General features: G+C 50.4%; 1 protein-coding gene across 1 annotated transcript in view; it reads right to left on the reverse strand.

The window, feature by feature from the left end:
- Positions 1–287: 287 nt before the first annotated feature.
- NGF (nerve growth factor) overlaps positions 288–24,676 on the reverse strand; it is a 46,866-nt gene continuing 22,477 nt past the window's right edge. The window contains exons 2-3 of the mRNA XM_081121460.1: positions 8,251–8,374; positions 288–1,167 (exon numbers count right to left, since the gene is read on the reverse strand). Coding sequence (XP_080977586.1) covers positions 430–1,155 — 726 coding nt within the window. The 5' untranslated portion in view covers positions 1,156–1,167; positions 8,251–8,374 and the 3' untranslated portion in view covers positions 288–429. The remainder of the gene's footprint in view (positions 1,168–8,250; positions 8,375–24,676) is intronic.

A 24,676-nucleotide genomic window follows, 5' to 3' on the forward strand; every position in this document is an offset into this window, starting at 1 on the left:
CCAGGCTGGGGGGGCAGGTAATCCAGGATTAGGTAGCTTTGGGTCCGGAACACAGAACAAAGTTGTGATCCAGCAGACTTCCCTTCCTAATCAGGCCCGGTGTAGGCTAATATCTGAGACCAGTTAGCCTTCCCTGAAGCTGCAGTGCCGGCTGGGGTGGGCTGAGGGTTACAGGCGGGCCTGCAGGGGAGCCAGGGGCTGCTGTGGACAATTCCCCCTGCGCCCACCCCAGACTTGCAGACGGTCACCCTGGGGAAAATGACTGGCGTGCCAGCACACGGGATGCTTCCAAAAATTTAATAAATAATGATAAACTATAAATTACCATGCAGTTCTTATAATTTAAAATAATTTACAGGTTGAGGTAGGGAGGGGCCCAGGAGAGTGCGGAGGGGAGCGGGGAGCGGGGCGGGTGGGGCTGGTGTGCAGTCAGGCTCTCCTCCCGGCCTTCCTGCTGAGCACACACACACAGGCCGTGTCTATCCGGATAAACCGCCAGGCGGCCTGCTTGTCATCCATGGTCAGCGCCTTGACGAACGTGTGCGTCGTGGTACAGTACGAGTTCCAGTGCTTGGCATCGATGCCCCGGCACCCGCTGTCCACAGGATTGGGGTCCCGGCACTTGGTCTCAAAAAAGTACTGTTTGAACACGCTGTTGTTAATGTTCACCTCTCCCAACACCATCACCTCCTTGCCCTTGATGTCCGTGGCCGTGGTCTTGTCCCCCACCCACACGCTGATGCTATCGCACACTGAGAACTCCCCCCTGTGGAAGATGGGGTGGGACGTGGATCGCTTGCTCCTGTGAGTCCTGTTGAAGGAGGTGGCACCGCCAGCCTCCAAGTCAGGATGCTGGGTGTCCGCAGCGACAGGCGGCGGCTGCGTGCTGAACAGCACGCGGGGTGAACACAGTCGCCGCTTTTTAAAAAGTTTGGGGTCCACAGTGATGTTGCTGGTCCTCCCTGCCACCCTGGCAGCTATCGCCGGGGCCCGGGTGCTGCGGACTCGGCGGAGGGCTGTGTCAAGGGAGTGCTGGAGGTCAGTCCAGTGGGCTTGGGGGACGGGGTGCCCTGCTGGGACATCGCTCTCTGCCTGTGGTTCTGCCTGGGTGCCGATCAGAAGAGCTGTGATCAGAGTGTAGAACAACATGGACATTACGCTATGCACCTGAGAGGAAGCAGAAACGAGGGTTATTCACGGAGCGCACTGTACGGAGGCAGCGTCTGGGTCGCTCAGAGTCGGCCCCCCGAGAGGATCGCAGAGAGGTTTCACGTGGACGTCTACGGGCAAGGTGAGCCTGGAAATCACCCTTCAAACCGGGACACCTTTGAGAGGGAAGAGGTGTGTGTGTGCAACAACGATACTGGGGCAACAGGCATAAACAGGACTGGCTCAGACGCCGGATATATGGTCACCCCTCTAAGGGATGGGCTTTTCCAGGAAGGGACAGAGGCCCTGAAGTTCTGCCTGCCCTGTGGCCTGGTATGAACTCTTCAGAGCCGCATCCCTCACAGAATCCCTGGAGCTGGAGGCAGCCGCAAGCAGGCCTGTGTGTGCAGCTGTGAGCAGGCGCGTGTGTGCAGCGAGGGCAGGCCTGTGTGTGCAGCGAGGGCTGGCCTGTGTGTGCAGCGAGGGCTGGCCTGTGTGTGCAGTGAGGGCTGGCCTGTGTGTGCAGTGAGGGCAGGCCTGTGTGTGCAGCGAGGGTAGGCCTGTGTGTGCAGCGAGGGCTGGACTGTGTGTGCAGCGAGGGCTGGCCTGTGTGTGCAGCGAGGGCTGGCCTGTGGGTGCAGCGAGGGCTGGCCTGTGTGTGCAGCGAGGGCAGGCCTGTGTGTGCAGCGAGGGCTGGCCTGTGGGTGCAGCGAGGGCTGGCCTGTGGGTGCAGCGAGGGCTGGCCTGTGTGTGCAGCCGCGAGCAGGCCTGTGTGTGCAGCGAGGGCAGGCCTGTGTGTGCAGCTGTGAGCAGGCCTGTGTGTGCAGCGAGGGTAGGCCTGTGTGTGCAGCGAGGGCTGGACTGTGTGTGCAGCGAGAACGGGCCAGTGTGTGCACCCGTGCGTGCTGGGGAGGCAGGGGCTGACTTGGACTCCTCTCCCCAGCACTGAGTCCTGCCCAACAGCCTGACTCCCGGGGATGGCAGCGGGAAGGGCCGCCTGGGACACATCTGGAAGCCTTGGCACGAACACACACCTCTTCAGAGCCGCAGCACTGGGCCAGCACTGAGATCCCGTGGCTCTGAACTTACAAATCCACAAAGCACCACGTTTGACACAAGCTGAATGGCTCTGAGTCCCTCTTGGCCAGTCCAGCTGGTCGGCCAGCAGCCTCCCATATGACGTGATACTGATAGCGTCTCCTCTTTGCGTGCTGTGAAACTTTTCAAGCATGTGCACTTCTAATTTCTCACTGCTCTGTGAGTTAGGTTAGGATTTGTCCTCTCTTGTTCACACACAGAAAATCAACGACCAGGCCTCAGGTCGCCGACAAACACTGGAACAGAATAGGATCCAAACCTGGTCCTTTGCTGAGTGAGTCCACCCTTCCATTCCTCTCCTTCCTCTCTCACTTTCTTTCATTCTCCAAAATGCCTTTTCTTTTTATTGTTTGTTCTTATATGAGTATAGACCAAATGGCATAGTCTATCTGTCTCCAAGAGGCAGTGCAAGCCCCTCTTGAGCATGAGCCAGTGGCCACCCTACCCCCACCCTCCGGGTCAAGTAGCTGTGGAACCAGCTCTGTTCTTGAGCTGACTTCTGGTGAGCTCCTGTTCACACCCATAGATTCATACAAAATGCCACCTCCTCTGTGAAGCTTCTCCAGGTCCTCTTAGTAGGCTTAGAGCAACCCCTGTAGAGAGTGTTCAAACTTCTAATTCTCTCCCTTCCCCCATCTCTCCCCCCACGCCCACGGGTTATTCTGCTCCCTGCCCACTAGTCCAGCCTGGCACCAGTACCATCTTCATCTTGAGGCGTCCTCGGATGACCCCAATCAAAAGTGATCTCTTTCCATTCTCAGCTTCAGAAGTGTGTGTGTGTTTTCTCTCCTACTAAATCAGTGTAGTGGAGGGAACTCTGCATTGGATCTGGGGTTAGAAAACCTTGTTTGGATTCCTAGCTCAGCTACTTGTTAACAAGAGGAACTCCCGAATCTTTCTGAGCCTGTTTCCTAATTGATAAAAGCGGGCAATAAACACCATTTCTCCAGGCTGTTGATAGGATTAATTAGACGCTCATAAAATCTTAGTTAACTGAGTCACTCTCATATCCTGACTTTGTCTTCTTCAGCTATCCTACTGCTCATTCACCCCTGAGCTCACTCCACCCCCGTCTTGTCGTAGCCCCTCGTTTTACCTCTATCAGGCTGCTTTCAGAGCGCAATGCTTTGACCCTGTGTCCCTACTGGCTGTGCCTGGAGGACAGAGCTGTGTCGCAGCAGCTAAGCGCTCCATCCCTGGGTGTGTACCTCCCTTGTCCCCATGCATAACCCTGTCCTCTCTCCTAGCGCTGAGGGTAACCATTTACATGCCTATCTCCCCGAGAGCTCCACAGAAGCCGTGTCATTTATATTTAAGCATTTCCAGGGCCATGTGCAGTGCCCGGCACGTAGTAGGTTCTCAACAGCTCTAAGGAAAATGGGTGAAAGAGTGACTGGGGGCGGCCAGGAAAGATCCCCATCTGCCTTCTTTCCGCCACGGTTCACGGTTTCTTTTGGATTTCGTGCGTACCGTCAGACACAGCGTCCCTAATGTTTTAAAGGGATGCATTCGCCTCAGTGCCGTGCTTTTCTGCAGCTGCAAAGAGCTCTTTGGTGAGACACCAAGAATGACTGTCACATTCTTCTCTCTGGTTACTTTGAAAGTGTTTGTGTCTGCTCCAGCCGGTTCTCCGGCCGGCCACGCAGGGGTGGGGGGCACATCTGGGCTCCTGGCCGCTCCGGACCGTGCCGACCCCTGGCCAGCCAGCTGTTAGCTCATCGGTCAGGTGGCCGGGAATTCACCCAACTAAAAGGCCACTTCTACTTTTGTTCCTTTTCATGTTTCGTTTCTCTCTGCTTCTTAGTTATGCGATCGCTCTCATTAGGTAGATGAAGGGAGAAGACATGAAACTGATACGCATCCCATTCTATCCAAATTAGTAACACTTAGAACTTGGACAGGGGAGTGAAAAAACGACGACAATGCAGGGTTTTGATGGTAATAAGGGCCACCTTGCTGCCTGCTCCCCATTTCCAAGGGCTCCCACCTCTCTCCAGGCCCCCCTTTGGCTCCAGTCCCTCTTCTCAGGGCTCCCCTTTAATTTCTGTGCAGCTGATGCCTGGACCAGGATCTGCTCTCTTGGAAGCTGGTTCTGACCTCCAGCCTCCTGATGGGCAACTCCGCGTGGATACCGACATTTTAAAAGCAAGTCATCTGAAACAGCCCTTTGTAGGATCGTCACCCCTTCCTCCTCTTCACTCAGAGCGCCCCACTGGGGGCCCCTTGCCGCTCCACGAAGCCGTGCCACAGCCACAGCCTCCCGCGAGCGCCGCTCCCCCTCCTGCTGGGCGCGTTGCTCCGCGTGCCCCCGTTGCTCCGGCCAGGCCCGCTTCCCGGTCTCTCACCAGCCCAGACCTCGGCTCGCCCCGGACTCCGCTCTTTCCTCCGCGACTCCATTCAGCCCTTTTGGTTCTGCTTCAGCAGCATCTCTTGAAACTGTAATATCCCACTTCTGTGCTCCTGGTTCAGGTCACGGCGCAGTCCCCAACCGATGTCCTGGACCCTCTCTCTCTTCCAGTGCCTCCTGTCCCTGGCCGCCCCCTCGACCTCTTAAAGCCCTGCTCGGATCACATCAGCCCACTCGAAGGCCCCAGTGGCGAGCGGGCTGCCTCCTGAGCCAGGGGCTGCTCAGCCGGGCCCTCAGGCCTGCCCACCTCCCCGCCCTCACACATTTTGCGCTCCAGGTAAGCAGAGCTCCAGGGGCGCCCGCTCGTGCTTCCCCACCACGGGCCCCTTCAGACTCTTCTGTAGGAGGCATACTCCCCCTGCTCCTTCCTCTGTCTGTTCTGCTCTCCACCTTGGCTGGTTGGACTCCTGTTGTCCTTCAATACCCAGCTAAAATGCCACCTCCACCGGGGAGCTCTTCCTGTTCCCAAAGAGATAAGCAATCTCCCTTCTCCATTTCTAAAAGCATTTCCTTCGGCCTCTCTACTACGGCTGTGCTCTTCTCTAATCTTTCCTTCCAGAGGGCAAGCTCCCCGAAGGCACAAAAACGCCCTGTTCATCTTTGTTGTGTGCAGGTGGCCTGGCACTCACAGGGAGCTCCACCTCTGAGAATCAGTGAGTGTGTGACAAGCCCCCCTCCTTCTGCACGCCTTAATTTCTCCATCTGAGTGGTGGTGTTTAAGGTAGCTCCCAACTCTGACCTTCTTTGAGTTTAAGCAATTACAGGCATACCTCGGAGATAGTGCAGGTTTAGCTTCAGAACACCACGATTGAGCAAATATTGCAGTAAAGTAACACACATTTTTTTTGTTTCCCAGTGCATATAAAAGTTATGTTTACACTATACTACAGTCCAGGAAGTGTGCAATGGCATTATGTCTAAAAATACAATGTACACACCTTAATTTAAAACTACTTCATTGCTATAAAATGCTAACCATCATCTGAGCCTTCATTCAGCAAGTCGTAATATTTTGTGGGTGGAAGTTCTTGTCTCAATATTGATGAAAATGCAATATCTGTAAAGTGCAATAAAGCGAAGCACAATAAAACGAGGTCTGCCTGTATAAAGTTTTCTACTCTGCTGAGCTGCCTTCGCAAGGCTCTGACAGGCTAATGCTACTTCTTAGTTCATTAGCAGGATATAGCATGTGGTACCTGGTGGTATTTAATCACAGTGCAGATTTGCATCGTGGATAGATTGCGTTGGTAAGATTTGAAAATATTGCAACTATATTTCTCATGTGAGTTTCAGATGAAAAGGTGTTGTTTTAAAAAAATGTTTATTTGACTTATAATAGTGTGCCCCTATAATTTTTTTAAATTAAAAAGTCTTTCTTTTAAAAAATCATCAGTAGATAAAAAAGAAAAAGAAAAAAATGAGTGTTTTCTATCCTAGTGATACAATGCACAACACACAGATTACCAAAGAATATTCTCTCCTTGGTTGAAGCGAACCCAGGAGGATTTTCATTTAATTATTTTTAAAAACAACCTTTGAAGTAATGACAGTCCTCACCAGGGCTTCACCAAACGGAGCTCTGTGAGCTGAATGAATAGCTGGTGAAGATGCAATTAGGGTCTCACAGGAAGGAACATGTTCTGTGTAATGTGTGAATGTTCCGAAATTGTCCTGCTCCTTCCAGAGTGGGAGATAAATGACTAACAGTGGGGGTCCCACTGGGGCCTTTTATCCAGCTACTAACAGCCTGCCCTACTCTCTTGCCCTCTCCTGGGCCAGGGGTACCTTCTGGAGCTAATTTCCAGTAGCTCACACACTTCAGTAGTAAGAGAAATTTCCTGCACCAGGTGAATGATGATCTTCACACAGATTTTGGTCTCATCTGGACGGAGCTAAGCGATTGGCCCCAATAGGAGGGCTGGTGGTACTGGGAGGCTTGGCAGCCTGCCCCTGGAGGTGCACTGCAGAGGGGAATAAGATCATTCTAGCCTCCAGGGAGTGGTGCCAGGAGCTCTCAGTGATTCTCGGGCCAGAGATGGGATCAGTGCGCCAGGGTCCCTGAGCGTGAGCGAGAGAGGAAATTCTTGTGGCTGAAGAAATCCAGGCTTCTCCCCCCTCTCCCTCGCTACATTATGACAGCGGGTCGGGGGTCACGTCTTGCTTTACACTTGGCCTCCACTGTAAATGTAAACTGGCTGCTGTCTTCGGTTGTAGATTCAGACACTCTTGGTTATCGGGGTCTGTGCGGAGTGTGGGAAGGATTCTGTGGCTCCTCAGCTCCCCAGGGAGGTAGCCCCGAGGCTGCAGTGGAGAAAGGCACTGACAGGAGAGAATCCAGCGCCCCTGCTCGCATTCCCCAGGGTGCTGCATGGACTGCGAGGGGTGTCAGGATTCTCAAGTCCAGAGGCGCAGGGCATGGGAAACACCTGGAGGGTTTGTTACGCTACAGACTGCTGGGCCCCACCCCGGTTTCTGACTCAGTAGGCCTGGGGTGGGGCCCCAGAATCTGCATTTCTCACAAGTTCCCAGGTGACACTGATGCTGCTGGTCTTGCAGGACCACATTTTGAGAACCACTAATCTAGTTCAATCGTTGAACTTTACAGAGCAGAGAAATGGGCACTGAGAGGCTAAGTGACCTGGGGTTATGCAGTTAGTGAGTGGCAGGCTCCACAGGTGGGCTCAGCACTGTCCAGGGGACAGAGGCCTGAGGCTCCACACATGTTTTAATTGATAGGTCCTGGGCTGTGTTTACTGAACCCCTAACATCAAAGTGAAAATTCCTTTTAACAGACTATAAGTCTTACCATCCTTAGGCCACAAAGCCAGGTACCATTTGGATATTTAATTATTTTAAAATCTAGTTTATCAGGTTTCTGGGCCTTGTATAAACTTGATCCCAAAGCACTTAAAATGCCCATGATGGGAATAAGCAGCCAGAAAGCACAGCAGGTGCAGGCACCTGTAGATTTATTGGCCGCTCCAGGACAGAATGGAAACAGGATCTACTGGCCCTCATTCTTAGAGACACATCTTAAAATGAATGAGGTGAGGTCCTATTATCATCTATTGGGAACAGTTTTCTCACTAACCGTCACACAAGCCTGGGGGGTAGCCTTATAACCCCCATATTACAGAGGAGGAAATGGGCACAGTAAGAGTAACCTGACCATGGGCACTCACCTGGAGGGACTGGGACTCAGAGCCTGGCCTCTGCCCCCAGATCCGGAGCTCTCCCCACGCTCCACTCCATGGCCAAGGACCTTCCACCTCCCAGGGCTGCCTGCTCGGCCAGACCAGGAGCTGTGCGGAGGGTCTGACTGGTACCCTGTGTCCTGAGATTCTCAGAACACAGACTGAGGCCCTGCGTCCTGTTACTTCAGCGGTGGGCGGCTCGGACTCCTAGCATGTCCCTGGAAGCCATGGGGCCAGCCTGAGAGCATGAGGGACTTCCTCTCCCAGATGGGCTAGGAGAGTCACATGTGATGGAGCCCTGTGGTCAGCAGTTGGATCCAATGCCCCTTCCTTAGCCTGGGGCTTGTTTTTAGCTGTCCTGGCAGCTCCAGAGCCAGGAACCTTGGTAACCCAGGTGCTCACCTCAGTGTGGCCAGGACGGAAAGCTGCTTCCTTGGAAAAGCCGTTATTGGGCCCAGACGCTGAGCTGAGCTTGGGTCCAGCATGCCATCCAGCCACCTGGACTGCGCAACCACGGGCCAGGACTCTGTGAGGGGAAAGAGCTGGCATTAGATGGGCACTTCGCCACATTCTCTAGAGAACGAGAACTGTACCCCGGGCAGGAGAGGAGGGATGTGCCAACAGGACAAACCCTATTTCCCTGAGTTCTGGGATTTTACCAGCTTTAGGGCTCAGGAAGGAGCTAGAGCACAGCCACCCAAACTGCCAGGGGCTGACCTTGCACAGACCCAAGGTGGCATCTGCCTTTCACTCTTGTGCCAACGCTCTTGGTGCCTGTCTGGACACAGTCTGTGCCTGGTCTGACACCCAGCATGGGTGCTTCCAGGCCCACACCAGAGTCCTGCTCCAACAGACCCCAATCCAGCATCAAAATGGATATTATTCTGTACATTACACACACGCAGATGTAGTTGGCCCAACTCTGGGCCAGCCTAAGATAACATACAGAGGAAAAGTCCTGACACCTGAGAATGAATTGGTGTTTCGATGAAAATCCAGACAACCTGACCACTTGACACATAACAAAGAGCTCTTACAGGATAGAAATCTGTAGACCAAGCCAAAAATCAAATTCCAGGAATCCGAAGCTATAGAGATCATATGATTAGGGAAAAATGCTACTGTTTTAAGTTGTAGTTCCTAGAAGCAATGGAAAGTTTCTGTTTTCTCACTTGTATAATCCTCATATACACAGGTGCTTCATTCATTTATTCAACAATATTTCCTGAGCACCTACTATGTGCCAAGCACTAGTTTAGGTGCTGGGGACACTGCTGTAAGATGGCCACGGTCGCTGCTCTCATGGAGCTTACAGCCTTGTGCACGTACACAGATTACCTTCAGTTTCTTCCTATGCCATGAAAGAAATAAGTGGGTGTGATGACAGAGGGCAAGTGCAGGGTGTGGGGGGGCTACTGCAGACAGTGTCCTCAGGGAAGGGTTCTCTGAGGAAGTGGCCTTCAAGTTGACATCTGAAGGATGAGAAGGAATGAGGGAGAGAGCATTTCAGGCAGAAGGAATGGCAAGTGCAAAGGCCCCGAGGCAGAAACAAGTCAAAGTTGCCGAGCAGGTAGGGAAGAGCCCTAGGAAATGAGTTGGAATGAGGTGGAAGGAGCCAGGCTGCAGGGACGTGGCTGGGAACCACGGCTTTATCCTAAGGGAAATGGAGAGGGAGTGGAAGGATTTCAGCAGGAGAGTTATGTGACATAGTTTTTAGTGAGTGAGTGAGTGAATGAATAAACTATTGTGTCTGCTGCAGAACTTGTAGGGTACGGTAGCCTCCCAAAAGAAGACATTCTAGAATGACGTCGTTTTCTTTCCTGATTATATTCTTTCCAACCCCCAAACTCTTTTCCCCATCGTGTCTTTTTCCAGCGTGGGCCCCCATCAGTTATTTCCTTTGGCTCCCTCTCATTTTGTGCTGCAGAAGCAAATATCAGTGAAGACACCATGGCCCCAGGTTCCTCACGTAGAGGAGCTGAGGACAGGGAGGTAGGAGGGACTGCTAGAAATCATGAATTTAAGAACTGGGGAGTTTCCTTTCCTCTTTCTTACCCACTTTGCTCAAAATACCCTTTTTGCTCCAGAAGGACCAGGAAAACCTTGCTACTCAATTGGGGTTCAGGCCTAGAGATGAGCACTGACTCAGACATTCTACAAAAAGGCTGGAGTCTGTGGCAAAGAGCATTTTCATCCTCTCTGGGTTGGACTTAGCACAGGAGAGGGAGGACGCCATGTCCCCGGGGTAGGGGGGGGCATCACAGGGTCTGGCTCCAGCACTTGCGGGAAAGAGGATCCGATTCAGTCCATAGACTCTTCATTCTGGTCCAGTTCGCTCTCCTTCTGGGGCGGGTCACTCAGCGTCTCTAGGATCTCTGAGCCTCCTTCATGGGATGAGGAACTGCCAGGGGTGATAGCCAATGTCCCCTCCGGCCCTGGTCATCTGTGACTCTGAGCGTTAACACTTTCCAGCCCACATCCCTCCTGCGCACTTGAAGAATGCTTTCTCTCATTCCAATGCTGGAATGCATTTATTTCATTATTTAAACACTAAACTTGAAGGCGCTGTGACAGCTACTGTGTTAGGTGCTAGGGACATGAAGAATAGACATGGCACTGAGCTCCCAAGAGCAAATAATCCAGAGGTGAGGAAAGGCAAGCCCAGCACAGCATGGTAAGCGTACTGTGTAGGGAACGTGATATGGACTTAGCCTTATCTGGCCAGAGACATATGTTCCCAGAGGAAGTCACAGCTCAGCAGAGTTCCTAAGGACGAATTGGGGTTCATCAGGGAAGAGGGGCAGGAAAGGCATCACAGAGCCCCGGAACTCAAGAACTGGCAGAGGCCCAACGTGATTTAATAGGGGGCTTGGGGGGCAGGTGAGAGGAGTATGTGCTGGGCCTTATACAGCAGTAGGTGCCTATGAGCTTGTGGAGCTCACTGCTATGGCCCGTCCACTGACTCTAACTTCCTCTGTGACACAAAAAGCCTCCACTTTTCATCTACGGGACAACCAGGGAAGTAAGAGTGACACTAAAAATATTCTGGATATTCCACTATAAGCCAGGATCAATTTGGATGATTAGAAGAGAGAAGTTCAATCTAAATAAAAAAACACTACAACCTCTAGGCAGACCTGCTTTCTTGGGGATCAGCTGTAGACCAACCACGAAAGAGTCCCAGCCCCCATATCCGCAACCTCTGGGCCAAGCAGCCGTGATGCATGTCAGGGGCGTGCATACCTAGATGCCTGAGTGCTGTATCTGAGGCCTGTCTGGCACCTCCCAGCCTTTGGCTTTTTCTCATTCAGTGTAGGCATAGGTGGTTTGCTACTGGAGAGAGCGGTTCGTTGTCCTGAACGCTGAAACACTAAGCGATTTTCACAGATATTACTGTCATTGTTTGTAGTCTCATGTTAATAAATGTTGGGGCTCTAAAGTTAAATATGATTTCAATATTACCAGTTTCTAATACAAAAATATTAGGGATAAACAACCCTGTCTATTCTCATGAGGTGATCACATAATCAGATGGCTCTCACACTTTTATGCATGCGTGCAAATAAATCCCAGCTCATCTTGGGACCATGTTCTGTTCTTTCCTATAGGGCATGAAGGAATACTATTGAAGTCTGGGGTGTTTCTTCTAGACCTGGACAGCACTGCTCTGTCCCAGGTCTCATGCTTTAGAGTAGCAATTCTCAAAGTGTGGGTCATAGGAGTATTAGAAATATCTCGGAACTTGTTAGAAATGCAAATTCTTACGCCCTCAATAGACGTAGCAATCTGTGTTTTAATCCCTGCGAGTGATTCTGCTGCACACCTAAGCTTGAGAACCACTGCTTTAGAGGCTCCCACTCTGGTCCACCTCCAACTGCAGCCCCCCTGTGGGGTGAGGGATCCAGGGCCAAGAGAGTGCCAACCCAGAGTCAGTCTACTGCAGTGGGCCGCCCGCTGGCCCATACCCTTCCACATCACAGTCAACACTGTGTCTCAGCCGTGCTCCCAGAGCCCACAGCCCCAGACCCCTGACCAACCAGCCTGGAGTCCGCTGGAGCTGGAGGTTCTTCCGAAGACCCCCGAGGGAAGCCTGTTGATATGGCCCTCTCTGCTGACGCTTGCCTCAGTGTCCCCTTCGCTCTCTTAAGGTCTCAGTGATATTTTGGTCAATTTCAGCCAGGAAGCTTAGATCAGTGGCAAATTGTCCAAAATCCAATCAGTATATAATTTAAGAAACTGAGCCTCTGCTGGTAGTTATCAGGAGGGAAGGGCCTCAGCCCAGCTATGGCAGCCTTACTAACTTCATTCAGCATCCTCCAAAGTCCTCCATGCTCGAACTCCATGGAAAGTTCTACCTACACTTCCTGTTGCCCCCCCCCCCCAAATCCTCTATAGCAACCCTGGCCACATTCCGGAATCACCAGGGAGATTTATGAGCTCCTGATACCTGTCCACCTCCAGAGATTCTGATTTCACTGGTCTGGAAGGCTGCCTGGGTCTCAGTATTTTGCAAAGCTCCCAAGGTGATCCCAAGGGAAAGCCAGGGCTGAGAACCACTGCTGTACAGGATGAATGGGACACTTGACATTGGCTTTGATGAGCTAGTAATTAAGAGAAATTATCAAGAAATTAACATAGCTCAGCAAATGTAAAGTGCAGGTGTGGTCATATTATAGGCAACAAGGAGTGAGAACATAGCTTGCAGACTCTCTGTCTCTCATGCCCCCCCCTCCCCCCATCTAGATGTAGCTGACATTTGTGAATTGGAAGGTTTTCTTTTTGCTCCTTGCATGCCACTTAAAATGTTGTTTGGAGCTATGGTTAGCTTATTATTAAGCCCAAGGATTATTGGCTGACATTTTTAATACAAAAGATTTGGGGGTGCTTGCCCAAAAGGACCTCTTGGATGACCCTTCACATGTGCTCGGAAGCAACGGCCGGTCCCAAGAGCAGCTTACACTACATCAGAGACGCTAGAACAGCTGTTGCGACGTGCAGTCTCCTTCCTCCCAGCTTCCACCTGCTAGAGGTCTGTGCGTTGGGAAAACTCACTAAAAATGTTGAGCTTAAGAACATGTTGTGGAGGGCGTCATAATGATTGTTGGTGCTGTGCTGTGGTTTTCACTGCTGTAACTGTTCCCCTTAATTCCCTCCCCTCTCTAAGTTCTTACTCTGAGCCTGAGCGCAAAGACAATAGTTGGAGTCTTTCGCATTTGCAAGTCTGTTTTCCTAATTTTGAGCCTAATCAGAAGTTTTCTATTATGGATTATGACTGTGAGGTTTGCTGAGTAGGAGCTCTTTTTTTGGGAAAAAAATTCAATTTTGGCCATTTTGAGATGATTTGATGTGTTTTAACTATTTAGTGGTTTTGGCACATCCAATAGGAAAATAGTGCATCTGGCACCAAGGACTTAGGAAGACATTAAGGTTCAGCAAAGCCGCTATTCTTTTTCACTGGACGTTTCAATGCTGACAATTCTGAAGGGCCTTGCCACACTTCCCTAAAAAAGGAATGGTCCTATGGCTCTCTTGGAGATTCTGGGATAAATTACAAAACCCTGCCCAGCATTTCCCAAGAGAGTCAGGCAGCTCAAGGCAGAAACCATCGTGGTTGGTTGACCTTGAGCTTCAGAAGCACAGAGCATTTGCTAGGAACGTGTGTGACATTCTAGTGTGCATGGTGGGCCGCAGTCTGTGTGGTATTTACCTGACTGGATGCGTGAGCTGTGTGATGCCAACACCGCAGAGAGGTTTCCATAGTGTGGGCAATCACAGCATTAATGTGGTCAAAGATAAGACATCAGACACACAGCGACCTTCTATTATAGAGCCGAGGGCCGTATATTTTTGCAAGAATATACTGCCAAATAGCAGTTGTAGTATAGCCCATCAACTTAGTAAATTCTAGTAATATATCTAGAATCTCCATTTGAGTGTCAAAAACAATCCAAAAGTTTCTCAAACTTTTCTGCGACTCTAAGAAAACATCTCCTTGGTTCCAACTGGCTGATCTTTAAACCACAAGAAAGAGATCCATTTCAGCTCTGCTTGTGGCCTCTCCCTGCCTGTTGTTCCCATATTTGGGACTAAGCTCAGACAGAAGTGCTGGGGGAAGAAGGGGACTCTCTGGTTGGCTGGAGTCAAAGTTTGTGTCCAATAATGCCAGCACCTACCGAGGCCTCCAGCCCATGCAGACCTCGGGTGACCCCTGGGATGGAACATGTGCATGAATGAAAACAAAACGCTGCCAGTGAACCTGAACTCAGACCCAAGCTCTTTATTCTATTGTTTTATAGGATTAAATGTCCTCAGCTCTTCCTGGGCTAACCTCTTCCTCTCAGTGTGTGGTATGTTTTACAAGCAATAGGTCAAGCAATGTTACAATATATAAGTCTATAATGCAATTCAGATGTAATTTAAGAAAGTCAGACAAGCTAAAGATTCATAGTCCTGAAAAAGACCAGGAAAAAACCTGCATTAACAGACACACCGTTCTCGAGCTTTTAAAAAGGCAGGCAGTCCATCCTTCAATTAGAGAGGGTTGTAGGACAAGCGATGAGACTCAAACATGAGGATCCCAGTAAAATACTACCCTTACTTTAAAAAATGTCCATGAGGTCGGGGCATTTCTGCTTGAGCAGCTGGACTTTAGTGTCACTGCAAAAGCTGGTGCACCTCAACCATCCTTCATCCAAGAAAACATGGACCATAGTAGCCAGCACCAAACTCCCTGGGGGAAACCGAGTCCCAAGGCCATGTCGGGTGCCTTCTGACTCCACGCGACTCTGGAGTGACAGCTGCCACCGTATCTCCTGCTCCCTGTGTATGGCTTTGTAACTATCCCAATCCCAAATGGGCTCCCACCACACAGTGACTACACATGCCCGGTGGGGAATGTTGGAATGTCATTAGGGTGGTTAACTGTCATGAAGGGCTATGTGACGGGCCTCTTTAAGCTTCTTTCAAGGAGTTCCACCTAGCTCTTTTATTATCTCAGGAGGAAAGCTCAGGGGAGATGGAAGCCTGCTGTCCCTTCTAAAGTCACTTGGGTCTCATAGAATTATATTGCAAAATATTCCCAATCTTCTAGTGTTTCTCCTTTTTTTTTGGTCAAGGTTTTACTTGACCATGACATGAACCAAAGAAAAACTCTGTGCTAGGAAATTCACTCCAGAGCTAACAAGAGCCCACAGAGTGCATCTGTCTCTAGGGACCCAGAACACTGTGGGTAATTAGACATTCAAATATGAGGCAGACAGTGTCCCCACTCGATCACCAGAGAGGAGAGAGAGAGAGAGAGAGAGAGAGAGAGAGAGCGCGAGACCAGCCACTCCCTGCTGCTTCTAAAGAGATAAATTTGGATGTTGAAGATTCAGACAAATAGAAACTAACTTCAGAATCTCAGTTGTTATTTTACATAATTAGAAGCTCTAGTAGCTGTGGAGAAAGGGCACTGATGACTCTGCAGTCCAGTTGCTTTGCTTGACAGATGATCCAACTGAGGCTCAAGGCCTGGGGCTGGTTGCTGGGCGACCTTTAGCAAGTGACTTAACCTCTTTGTGCCTCAATGTCTCCACTCAAAAATCAGAATAATTTTACCTCCCACATTGGGTTATTGAGAAGATTAGATAGAATAACTATTTAGCCCTGTGCCTGGCACCTTGTTGGTGCTACATGAATATTAGCTAATCTTATTAATATCATTAAGGACATTCAGCTGTAATCAGGCAGGAGTCACTGGCGGGCTGGGCGCAGCGCAGAAAGTGAAGCCTGGTGTCCATCCCGCGTCCCCGCCTGGCTGTCCCTGGCAGGAAGGAGTCCTGCCTTGCGTCGCAGTCGCTGTTGCAGCGGCTGGCCGCGCACACGATCGGCGGCCCCATCTGAGCACGTGTGCAAGGCTCGGTCTGCAGCTGCAGCGCAATTATCCGCAATCACTCGCCAGCCAAGATGCTGAGTAAGAAATGGAAACATTTGCCTTTGAAATGATCCATTTTCTTCCGCCGTGTAGAAGGCAGACAGAGGAAGCTCTCGCTCTAACTGCAGTTCGGGGAGCGCGGTGTTCTCTGGTTAACACCAGAACCTGCCGGTACCCCCAGAGTGAAAGCATCTTGGCAAAGGGCAACTGCTGCCTTCCAAGGGAATGCACGGGGGGTGTCCTCGCTGTCGGATTTATGCTCTGATCCACGGATTTGGGACACATTTCGGCACCTGCTGGGTGTTTAACCTCTGAGGTCTTAGGTGTTTTTCTACCCGTGGGGCTGCCTGAATGAACGTTTACTGAACAAATCGGAGACTCTTCACATAGCTGCACCAGATTGTTCAAAGAAAGTCATTATTTCATATTATATTGGGGAGTAACAAGTAGCCCCACTTATATTCCTGGATAACCGGGCGAGCCCCCGTCACTTTGGCAACGTGGCATTTCACTGCAGGAGAGTCCCCTGGGTCCCAGCCCCCAGCAGGCCTCCCTGGGCCTCAGGCTCCTCCGTGGGGCCCACGCGCTTGCCTCGGTCGCCCAGGGTTTCTTTGGAGGAAGCTCTGCTCCAGCGCAGCCGCTGGTGATGTTGTGCAATCCGCTGGGGTGGCAATCACCTCATTGTTTAGTTACAACACATGAAAAGATGACAAAAAGTGAGAAACAAAGCAGAGCACAGACAGAGGAGGGTGGAGGCTGCGCGGTGGTAATGAAAGCCATCTGCCGGCGCTTCGCTCGTCCTTTGTGGATCAGCCGAGCTGCTGGCACCAGCCCTCTGTCTGTGAAGGGAGCTCACCTCCAAGGCCTTCCAGGGACTCGGTCTACCATGTCTGGTCTAGAGTGTCCCCTGTGTCCCCAGGAAGGAGGGGCCTTGACTGACCGCTCCAGCTCCCTCTGGGCCGCAGCCACCAGGCCGTCTCCAGCTCTCACCGAATGTCCCACCCGGGGCACCGACCCATCCTGTGTGATTGTGCACTGACCTTGGTTCTTTCCAAGCTCTGCCCAAACCCGACTTTGGTTTACTGGGTAAGAGGGTCTCTCCTCTTTGTCTGCATCCTGTCCACCTATCTGTGCCCAGGACTTGCAGCCTCAGCTTTCTTTGTAACTGTTTCTACTTTTCTTTTTATTTCACAGACCTGATTCCCTTATTCCTAAAATATAGATTCAAACTATTTTTAGGATAGAAAACAAAAATAAATAAAACTTTAAAAATAAAACAAACAAAAAAATTTCAACAAACAAAAACCAAAAAAACCCACTACTGGTAGAACAATGTATAGTTGCCTAAGTGCGTCTGTTTGGTTTGCACTGTCCCTGAAGAGGAATCACCTTAAAAGACACATGTTGTAGTTATGGCAAGACCAGGCCCACCAAATGCTCTGTGCGCTGTGCTCAATGAGTCCTAGTACCTAAGTGTCCATCTCTCTCTGCCCACTTCTCAAGTCTACCCAGCATTTATACGCCTTATTCAGATCCATGGAGCATGGCAGCTTTATCTCCAACAACCACACCTCCATCCCCATGACTCTCACCTCCATCCCCGTCATTGCCTCACCATCACCATCACCACCATCTGCTCCAACACTTCCTCCCCACCACCATCCTATCACCACCTGTTACCACCACCAGCATCACCACTTGCACCATTTTACCATTACCGTTACCACTCCCAACTTCAGTACCACCATCACTGTTACTACCATCACCACCGTCACCATTACTATCATCACCACCACCATTACCACCATCACCACCACCATTACCATCACAACCAAAGGATTAAAGAACTTCCTGGAGTCAGAAAAGTCTGGCCACTGTTCCCCAAGGCCTCCTCTTAGGCTGTCAATAGAATCAGCAGGCCTGGGGGGTCATTTGGTTTCTTCCAGACTAGTTAGATGACTTGTTATGTCCACATAACTCCTAACTGAGCTGGGTCTAATCACCACTCTATACAGGAAAGCAGTGTTTATTCTGTTATACTCTTTTCTAGAACTGACTCTGGAAGCTACTTTTTATTTTCTTTCTCCTGATTATTTTTGGTTAACTCTGTATTTCCAGTAGTGTAAATGACAACATTATTCAGGTTAGACCTTGATACAATGATCTCCAACGAGGAATATCTATGACTGTGACAAGGACATTGTGTATAGACACACACACTCCAGGGAGTAACTAAGGAGCTATGAGCCTTGGCTCCCCAAAGCGAGGCAGGCTTCAGTTGCCGGATGCAGCGTGTTAGGGATAAGGGCACCTTTGAGCGTTTCTGCCCTCACCCCTGAAGACAAGTGGACTTTGTGCTAAGGTCCGCAGGGAGGGACAGCCCCCCCAGCCTCCGGAAGGGGCACTCCTCTGACTACACAGGCTCCGTGGCAGCGATTGGCTCCCGCCTGAAAGAGGGGAGTTCCCTGGGAGTTAAAGGCCAGGCTCTCTCCTGGCCCGTCTGTCCCAGCAGGGAAAGGGACCCATCTGCTAGCGGTCCCAGGAGGCCTGCTTCTTTCTCAGCCACTTGCTCAGATTGAGTGGGGGCTGCTCCCTTCTGGGGCCCTGAGGGTGAGTATGCCAACCCTGGAAGCCTGAACCTGAGCCTGCGGGGAGGAAGGGCCGGGTGGGTAGAAATCCTCCAGAGAGCCCCCTTAGGCTGCTCCCTTGGGCTGTCCGAGAGGTAGTGAGTAGGACAGAATTACCTATATTTTAGGTGTGAAGTTCAATGTAAGGTACTGTGTTAAAATATGTTAGGTGCTTCCCTAGCACAAACTGCAGGTGAGATGTGAATACAATTACTACCGCTAATAGTAACATTGATGGTATTTTATGTGCCAGATGCCATACCGAGGGCTTTCTATATATTCTCTTTTAAAATACTTACTAAAAATCTTCTGAGGTCAGTATTACCCCCATTTTACAGGTAAGAAACTTCAACTTAGCAAGCAGTGGGGAAGGACAAGGTCACCCTGCTCAGGGGCTGGGAGCATGGAAAGAAGCCCCGGCCCCCCGCTCCGCGGCCCACTCCTCGTCACCCCCCAGACTGCCATGCAGAGCAGCGAGGCTGCGTCCTCGGGGTTTTGCCTTCGAGGGTTCATTTCTGCTTCTGTGATATGGATAGTGAAGTGTATGCGTAGGATTCTGAATGTTTTCTATTCTTGAATTCACTAATTTCTTTTTAGAATCCAGTACTGATTTTCTAATTATAATATACCTTGACTTCTCCACTTATCTGCCATGAGACCCTCCTCGTTTACAACCTTGAGGGAAACCACAGACCACAGCCCCTCCTCCCTGAAATACTCTAACCACCCAGAAGCAGATTCCTGAAAGACCCACTCTTCTGACAGAAATGTAAGCACAGAAGAGATGCTTAGGATGTGCAGTTGTTTCTTACCGGGCAACTTATAAACATGGGAATGTGGCTATTCCATTTACTCTCATACATTTTCTGGATCAGATTTACTCTTAGTTGTGAGACCATCTGGGAAGCGGGGGACTCACACAGGCAACACAGGATCTGCTCACTCTGGACTAGGGTGGGATTCTCTATTGGTTGGCTTTTTGGGTGTGAAGACCAAGCCTGAGGCTGATGGAGCCAAGTGGGGTCTGTTAATATTTCCATTCATGGACATGCACTAGAAAACCTCCTCATACATTTACAAGAAAACATCGAATATAATATCTTTGTTGAGCTTAATCAGAACCAGAGTTAAATTCCAGTCGCCAAGAATAGAAACTTACCCTAATGATTTCATTTTTAGTCCAAAATATACAGTGTTTTCTCTGCCTGCTCTGTTTGTCACTTTCTAAAACAAGAAATTACCCAGCGATGGCTTTGGTTTGAGGGATGGGAGGAAAGTAATAAACATTGAGCAGAAATGCAAAGAGATCGAATGTCAAGGGTCCTGGGTAGAAGAACATTCGGAAGTGAGTTCGGTTTGGGACTCGTTGACTTTATGTCCCAGGACTCTGTGAGTTACTCAGCCAGGGCTCCATGTCCAGAAACTCTCCAGGAGTGAGCACTTCATAGAGCAGGGGGGAGTCAACGGCAAAGAAGGGGAGGTTGAGTTACCATTAGTGTCTTTTTCAGGCAGACACAGTTGTTTTCATTGTTAGCAGGTAAAATGGTCTTTTTTTGAGAAGAATGGGCATCTCAGGCTGTGAAAAACGGACAGGACACCTAGACAGAGGAGAAGCTGCTCGAGTGAATGGTTTAATATTAGGAATCATGCTGCTCTGTGCACAGCAGGTTGGCGGTTTGCACTTTAAGATCTGGGGTGAGAAGCTGGCAGGCTCTTGAGCCCACCAGCCTATTGCCACCAGCCACTCTTTAAAAGAGGCAGGGTCACTGCCTTCTCTTAACTTCTCAGGAACAGTGTGAACAGGAGGAAGTAAATCATAAGGCGGCTTTTCACCAGCGAGCACTGGCTGTCACCTAGAGGACAACAGTGACATTTTGGCAGACACATCAGAAGGGCACACACTGGCCATGAATTATGTGGCTTGGCCCCTTCCCCACCGGCACCGTGGGGAATCTGAGCAATGCTGGCACTGAGGATGGCCCTGGCTCTGGGGCTGGATCTGCTGCTTCCAATTAGGGGCCAGCCTGGGGCTGAGCCCAGGTCAGGGACAGAGGGAGACACCTCTCTCATTACCCATCTCATTTCCTATCTGTGTGGAGCTTGATGAGTGTTTGTGGCATGAACGGATGAGTCCTGAACAGGTGGAATCAGACCAGCCCAACACCTGCAGGCGCTGGGACAAGCTAAGTGGGCTGGGGTTCACCCTACCCTTAGGAAGCCTGAGGTCACGGTGGAGAGAAAGGGGAGACATGGGATGAGGAAGATGGGCCTGAGTACAAAGCAATTGAGAGAGGAAGGGAGTGGGACAAAGAACAAGAGCAGTAAATGAGAGGCCAGAGAGGGGAAAAAATGACAAAGAGAGGGAGCAAAGAAAGGAGGGTGAAGGGAGACCCAAAGGGCGAAGGGGCAATAGCAAGGAGAGGGGAGCAGCCGAGAGAGGGACCAGAGCGAGAAGGAAATGGGGCAAAGACGGAGATTGGGAGGAGGTCGCCATGAAGGTGGCCTCGGCCTCAGCTTTACTGAAGTGGAAGAAATCCTTGCACAGATCACAGACTCACTTGTCAGCCTGTGCTGGTGAGATGCGATTCCTGGATTTCCCTAGAGAAACAGCCCAAGCAATAGGTAAACAGCCGCTAGCAACTCCCCTCTAAGGACCCAGATTTCCTTGAACTGGCTTCTGGTAACCTTACCAAATAATCCTGCTGCTATTTTTCAATCAACAGTCTATTAGAATATGACTTTGGCTGGAAAAATTCCATTTGAGCCCAAACCTAGTGATAACATTGCTTGGCGGAGTGACACAGTGATTTCATTCCATAGGTTAGGAGAAGGCCACATCCCAGGGTACACAACACGTTCAACACAAAAGTCTCTCCTCACAGAGCCGCCGTGCTGGGCGTGCCAGGCTGGCGCTTAAAATAAATGAGAGCGAATGACCTCACCATGATCAGACTCAGAGAAAATGCCTTGGAAAGAAATGGTGAGTAAAAGAACAAGACGACAACATCGGGGCAGCTGGGGCTTCCCATTGATGCTTCGACCCGGCTGCAGTTTGTTCTAATGTAAACTTTGTTAATCAAATCCTCTGTCACGGGTAAAACCCCACACCAGGTCCAGACGCGGATAAATGACGGTGTACTTGGACTTCGCGTTAGGCTTGCGCCATTGCTTCACCAGGTGCCCCCCACAGGCCTGGGGTGCAGGCCACGCCCGCCGTTCTGCCGGGGCCACTGCCATTTCCCTGTCACTGCTGCTCAGTCGGTCACCCCTCTTCCCGGTGCCACAAGCATTTTAGGCAAACCGGGCAGGTGAGGCACCTGGAAAGCACCCCGTCGCCCAAATGACTGGGTGGGCTGGGGATGTCGCAGATGCAGGAAGGCTTCACGGGGGAGGGGGAGAGCTGCCCTCCGGGGCTCCCCGAGACGCGATGGGGGCGGATGGGCGGAGCTGGGAGAGACGCAGGTCCTCCATCCGCAGGGGCGGCTGAGGCCACCTGGCCCAAGGGACGGCTGCCTGCGGGGTGGGGCTCCGTCACGACCGCGTCCAGCTCGGGATGAATGGCTAGTGGCCCCTCATAAAGGAGTATCAGACTTTCGTCTGCTTGATTAGAAGCAATCAGGACAAATAAAAGGAGCGGGGGGGGGGGGGGGGGAAGGAAGGAAAGAAGGGAGGGAAGGAGGGAAAGAGAGAAAACCGGCAACAGCATAAATAGTGAGGCTGATTCTCGCTGCCCCACAAAGCGGGCGTGTGGGGGGAGGCCTGCGACACCAGGGCTCTGCCGTCGGGCTCTCGGCTGGGCCTGCGTGTGAATTTAGCGTCAAAGGTTCGCATGTTTTAAGCAATGCGGCGCCTCTGCAAGCCAACTGGTGCTCAGCTGAAGAAAGTGCCTGTCCCCGCACTGCAGGAAAAGCTGGCTGGTTGGGCTTATCGAGGGGCGTCCTGTTGTCCAGGCTGGGACCTTCCTAAGGGGTTTCTGAGGGTAAATTTGGCTACACTTGCCAGGCCTCTCCTACGCGGACTTTAGAATACACACAGCCCCTGCGTGAGATCAGCCAGGATCCCTCGGATAGGAATGGAGAGAGGAGGGGTAGACAGAGGGCCTCCCTCGGGTGGGGCCTGTGCAGGAGGCTGTGGGGTACTGAGGCAGTCACGTAGCCCCCGCACCATCCTTGGCACTCTAACAGGACCCTTCAGTGTGCCGACCAAGTTACCCATCTCACCGTCTTCACCGAGGCTAGTACCATATATAACTGCCCACTCAGGAAGCCTAGTCTTGCTAATATTATAGTGAAACTAATTAAGTTTCACTATAAGGAAATACAGCAAATGTTAGCAGAGTTAGAGAGTTATGGGTGGTTTCTGTTTATCCATTAACCTTTTCCATATTTTCTAAGTTATTGCAACAAGCCATGAATCACTTTTATAATCAGAATAATGTGTTTTAAAATAATTTGACAATATTAGATTTAACACTATTGAAATGTCCATAGATTTTACCTATTAATCCCCCTTTTGAAACCTGATCCCAATAAAATAATCCTGAAAGGGAAACAAGGTGTACTCATGACTTTTTCCCCTAAATGATTTATAATTGCCAAAGCGGAAGCCAAATGCTCTTCAGTAATGGGATAGTTAGTTACTTTGTAGAAATTCTTTTTCAAGAACTTCTCTGTAGTCATCAAATATGAAAACTGAAGACAACACGAACAAGGAGAAATGCTTGTGATCTAGCGTGAAGTGGGGGAGGAACAGGTTCGAGAGGAGTGTGTATGAAATCCCTGCAGCCAAGGGAAATCACATGTGCACAGGAACCAGACCTGGAAGTAAACACCTAAAATGAAAACAGTTGTGCCGAGTGTTAGAACTTCGGGTGACCGCCGCCTCTCCGTTTCCCAAGTGGTTCATAATGTTGTAATGTCTTTATAATGAAAGTAAAGTCCATAAACCTTTCCATATGTTCTTTCTGTAAACCCTTCAGGTTTCGGGCGATGCCAGATATGTGCCCGTGTTAGTGTTTGCCCACGGTGCCTGGTCTAAGCCGCTGCATTCTGCAGTGGTCAGTCAGTGTTGCTGTCGAAGCCACCAGATTTACTCTATAGCGTTGGGCAGGGCAGGCGGGGGACATGCTCACCCTGCGAGCACCCCTTTTCTCAGGTTACAGTTTCATCACATTGAACAGGGAATAAGAAACTGCCGAACGCGTCGGGTGTCTGTGGACACACTCCCTGAATTTGGCAGGTCTGGGCCGTGAATGTGAAGGATTGAGGACTCGGGTTCTCCTTTATCTATTGCTGGCTTGGGCGGCTGCATACTCCAAAGCTCACATAAGGTTTGGATATAATGTCAGCTTCTGATTATCTGTTACATGGAAGGAAAACATTGGAAGCAAACGGCCAAGCTCTTTTGTAGTGCGTATCGTTTGGTTGTGTTTATCCCAGTTTTAGGGAAAAAGGAATAGGAGGAGCGGTGGGAGGAGAAGGGGGGGACCACTAACTTTTAATATGTGTCTGCCACTTGCCAGGCGTTATACTAGGGGCTTTTCAGTGTGGGGCTCACTTTCACTGATCAGGCAGACAAGGGAGCTGAGATGCTGAGATGTCAGGTTACTTGTTGCAGGCCACACAGGCTAGAAAAAGGAATGATGTAGTCCCAAAGCACAGTAAGCCATACTAACAGTCCACAAAATGAAACAAATCACTTACCATTAGTCTAGAGCTGACTTTAATCACCGGGGATTCTTTTTATCATCAGTGGTTCTCAACCACAGCGATTCTGACCCCCAGCGCCACCCCAGGGGACACTTGGCAACATCTGGAGACATTTTTGGTGCCATACTGGGGTTAGGGGTGATAGTGGCATCTTGCAGGTAGAGGACATGGATGCTGCTAAATATCCTATAGTGCACAGGACCACCTACCACAATGAAGAATCATCTGGGCCAAAATGTTAATAGAGTTGAGGCTGAGAAACCTTGTCATATCATAATAGAACCCAGTGTAACTTACCCCCTAAATTCACTTCCTGTTCACTTACGAAATTAAGTTTCCGTGGCTCTGAACAATTCTGAGAGATCTAAAGCATCTGAGGTGCTGTTTACTGGTCATACAATTAGGAACCACCGAGCATATGTAAATCAAATAAATGTGCATAAAATCTAGATGACAGTGCCAAGTTTAAATCTGAAATTTATGAAGGGAGTTTATAGTGAAATTGCCAGCAAGAAATTAGCAACTCCCCAAGTGTTACCAATTGTGGCTAACCCTAATCTGTATTAAATTCTACGATG

Source organism: Miniopterus schreibersii (genome assembly GCF_964146895.1).
Source record: "Miniopterus schreibersii genome assembly, chromosome: 19".
NCBI classification, from domain to species: Eukaryota; Metazoa; Chordata; class Mammalia; order Chiroptera; family Miniopteridae; genus Miniopterus; species Miniopterus schreibersii.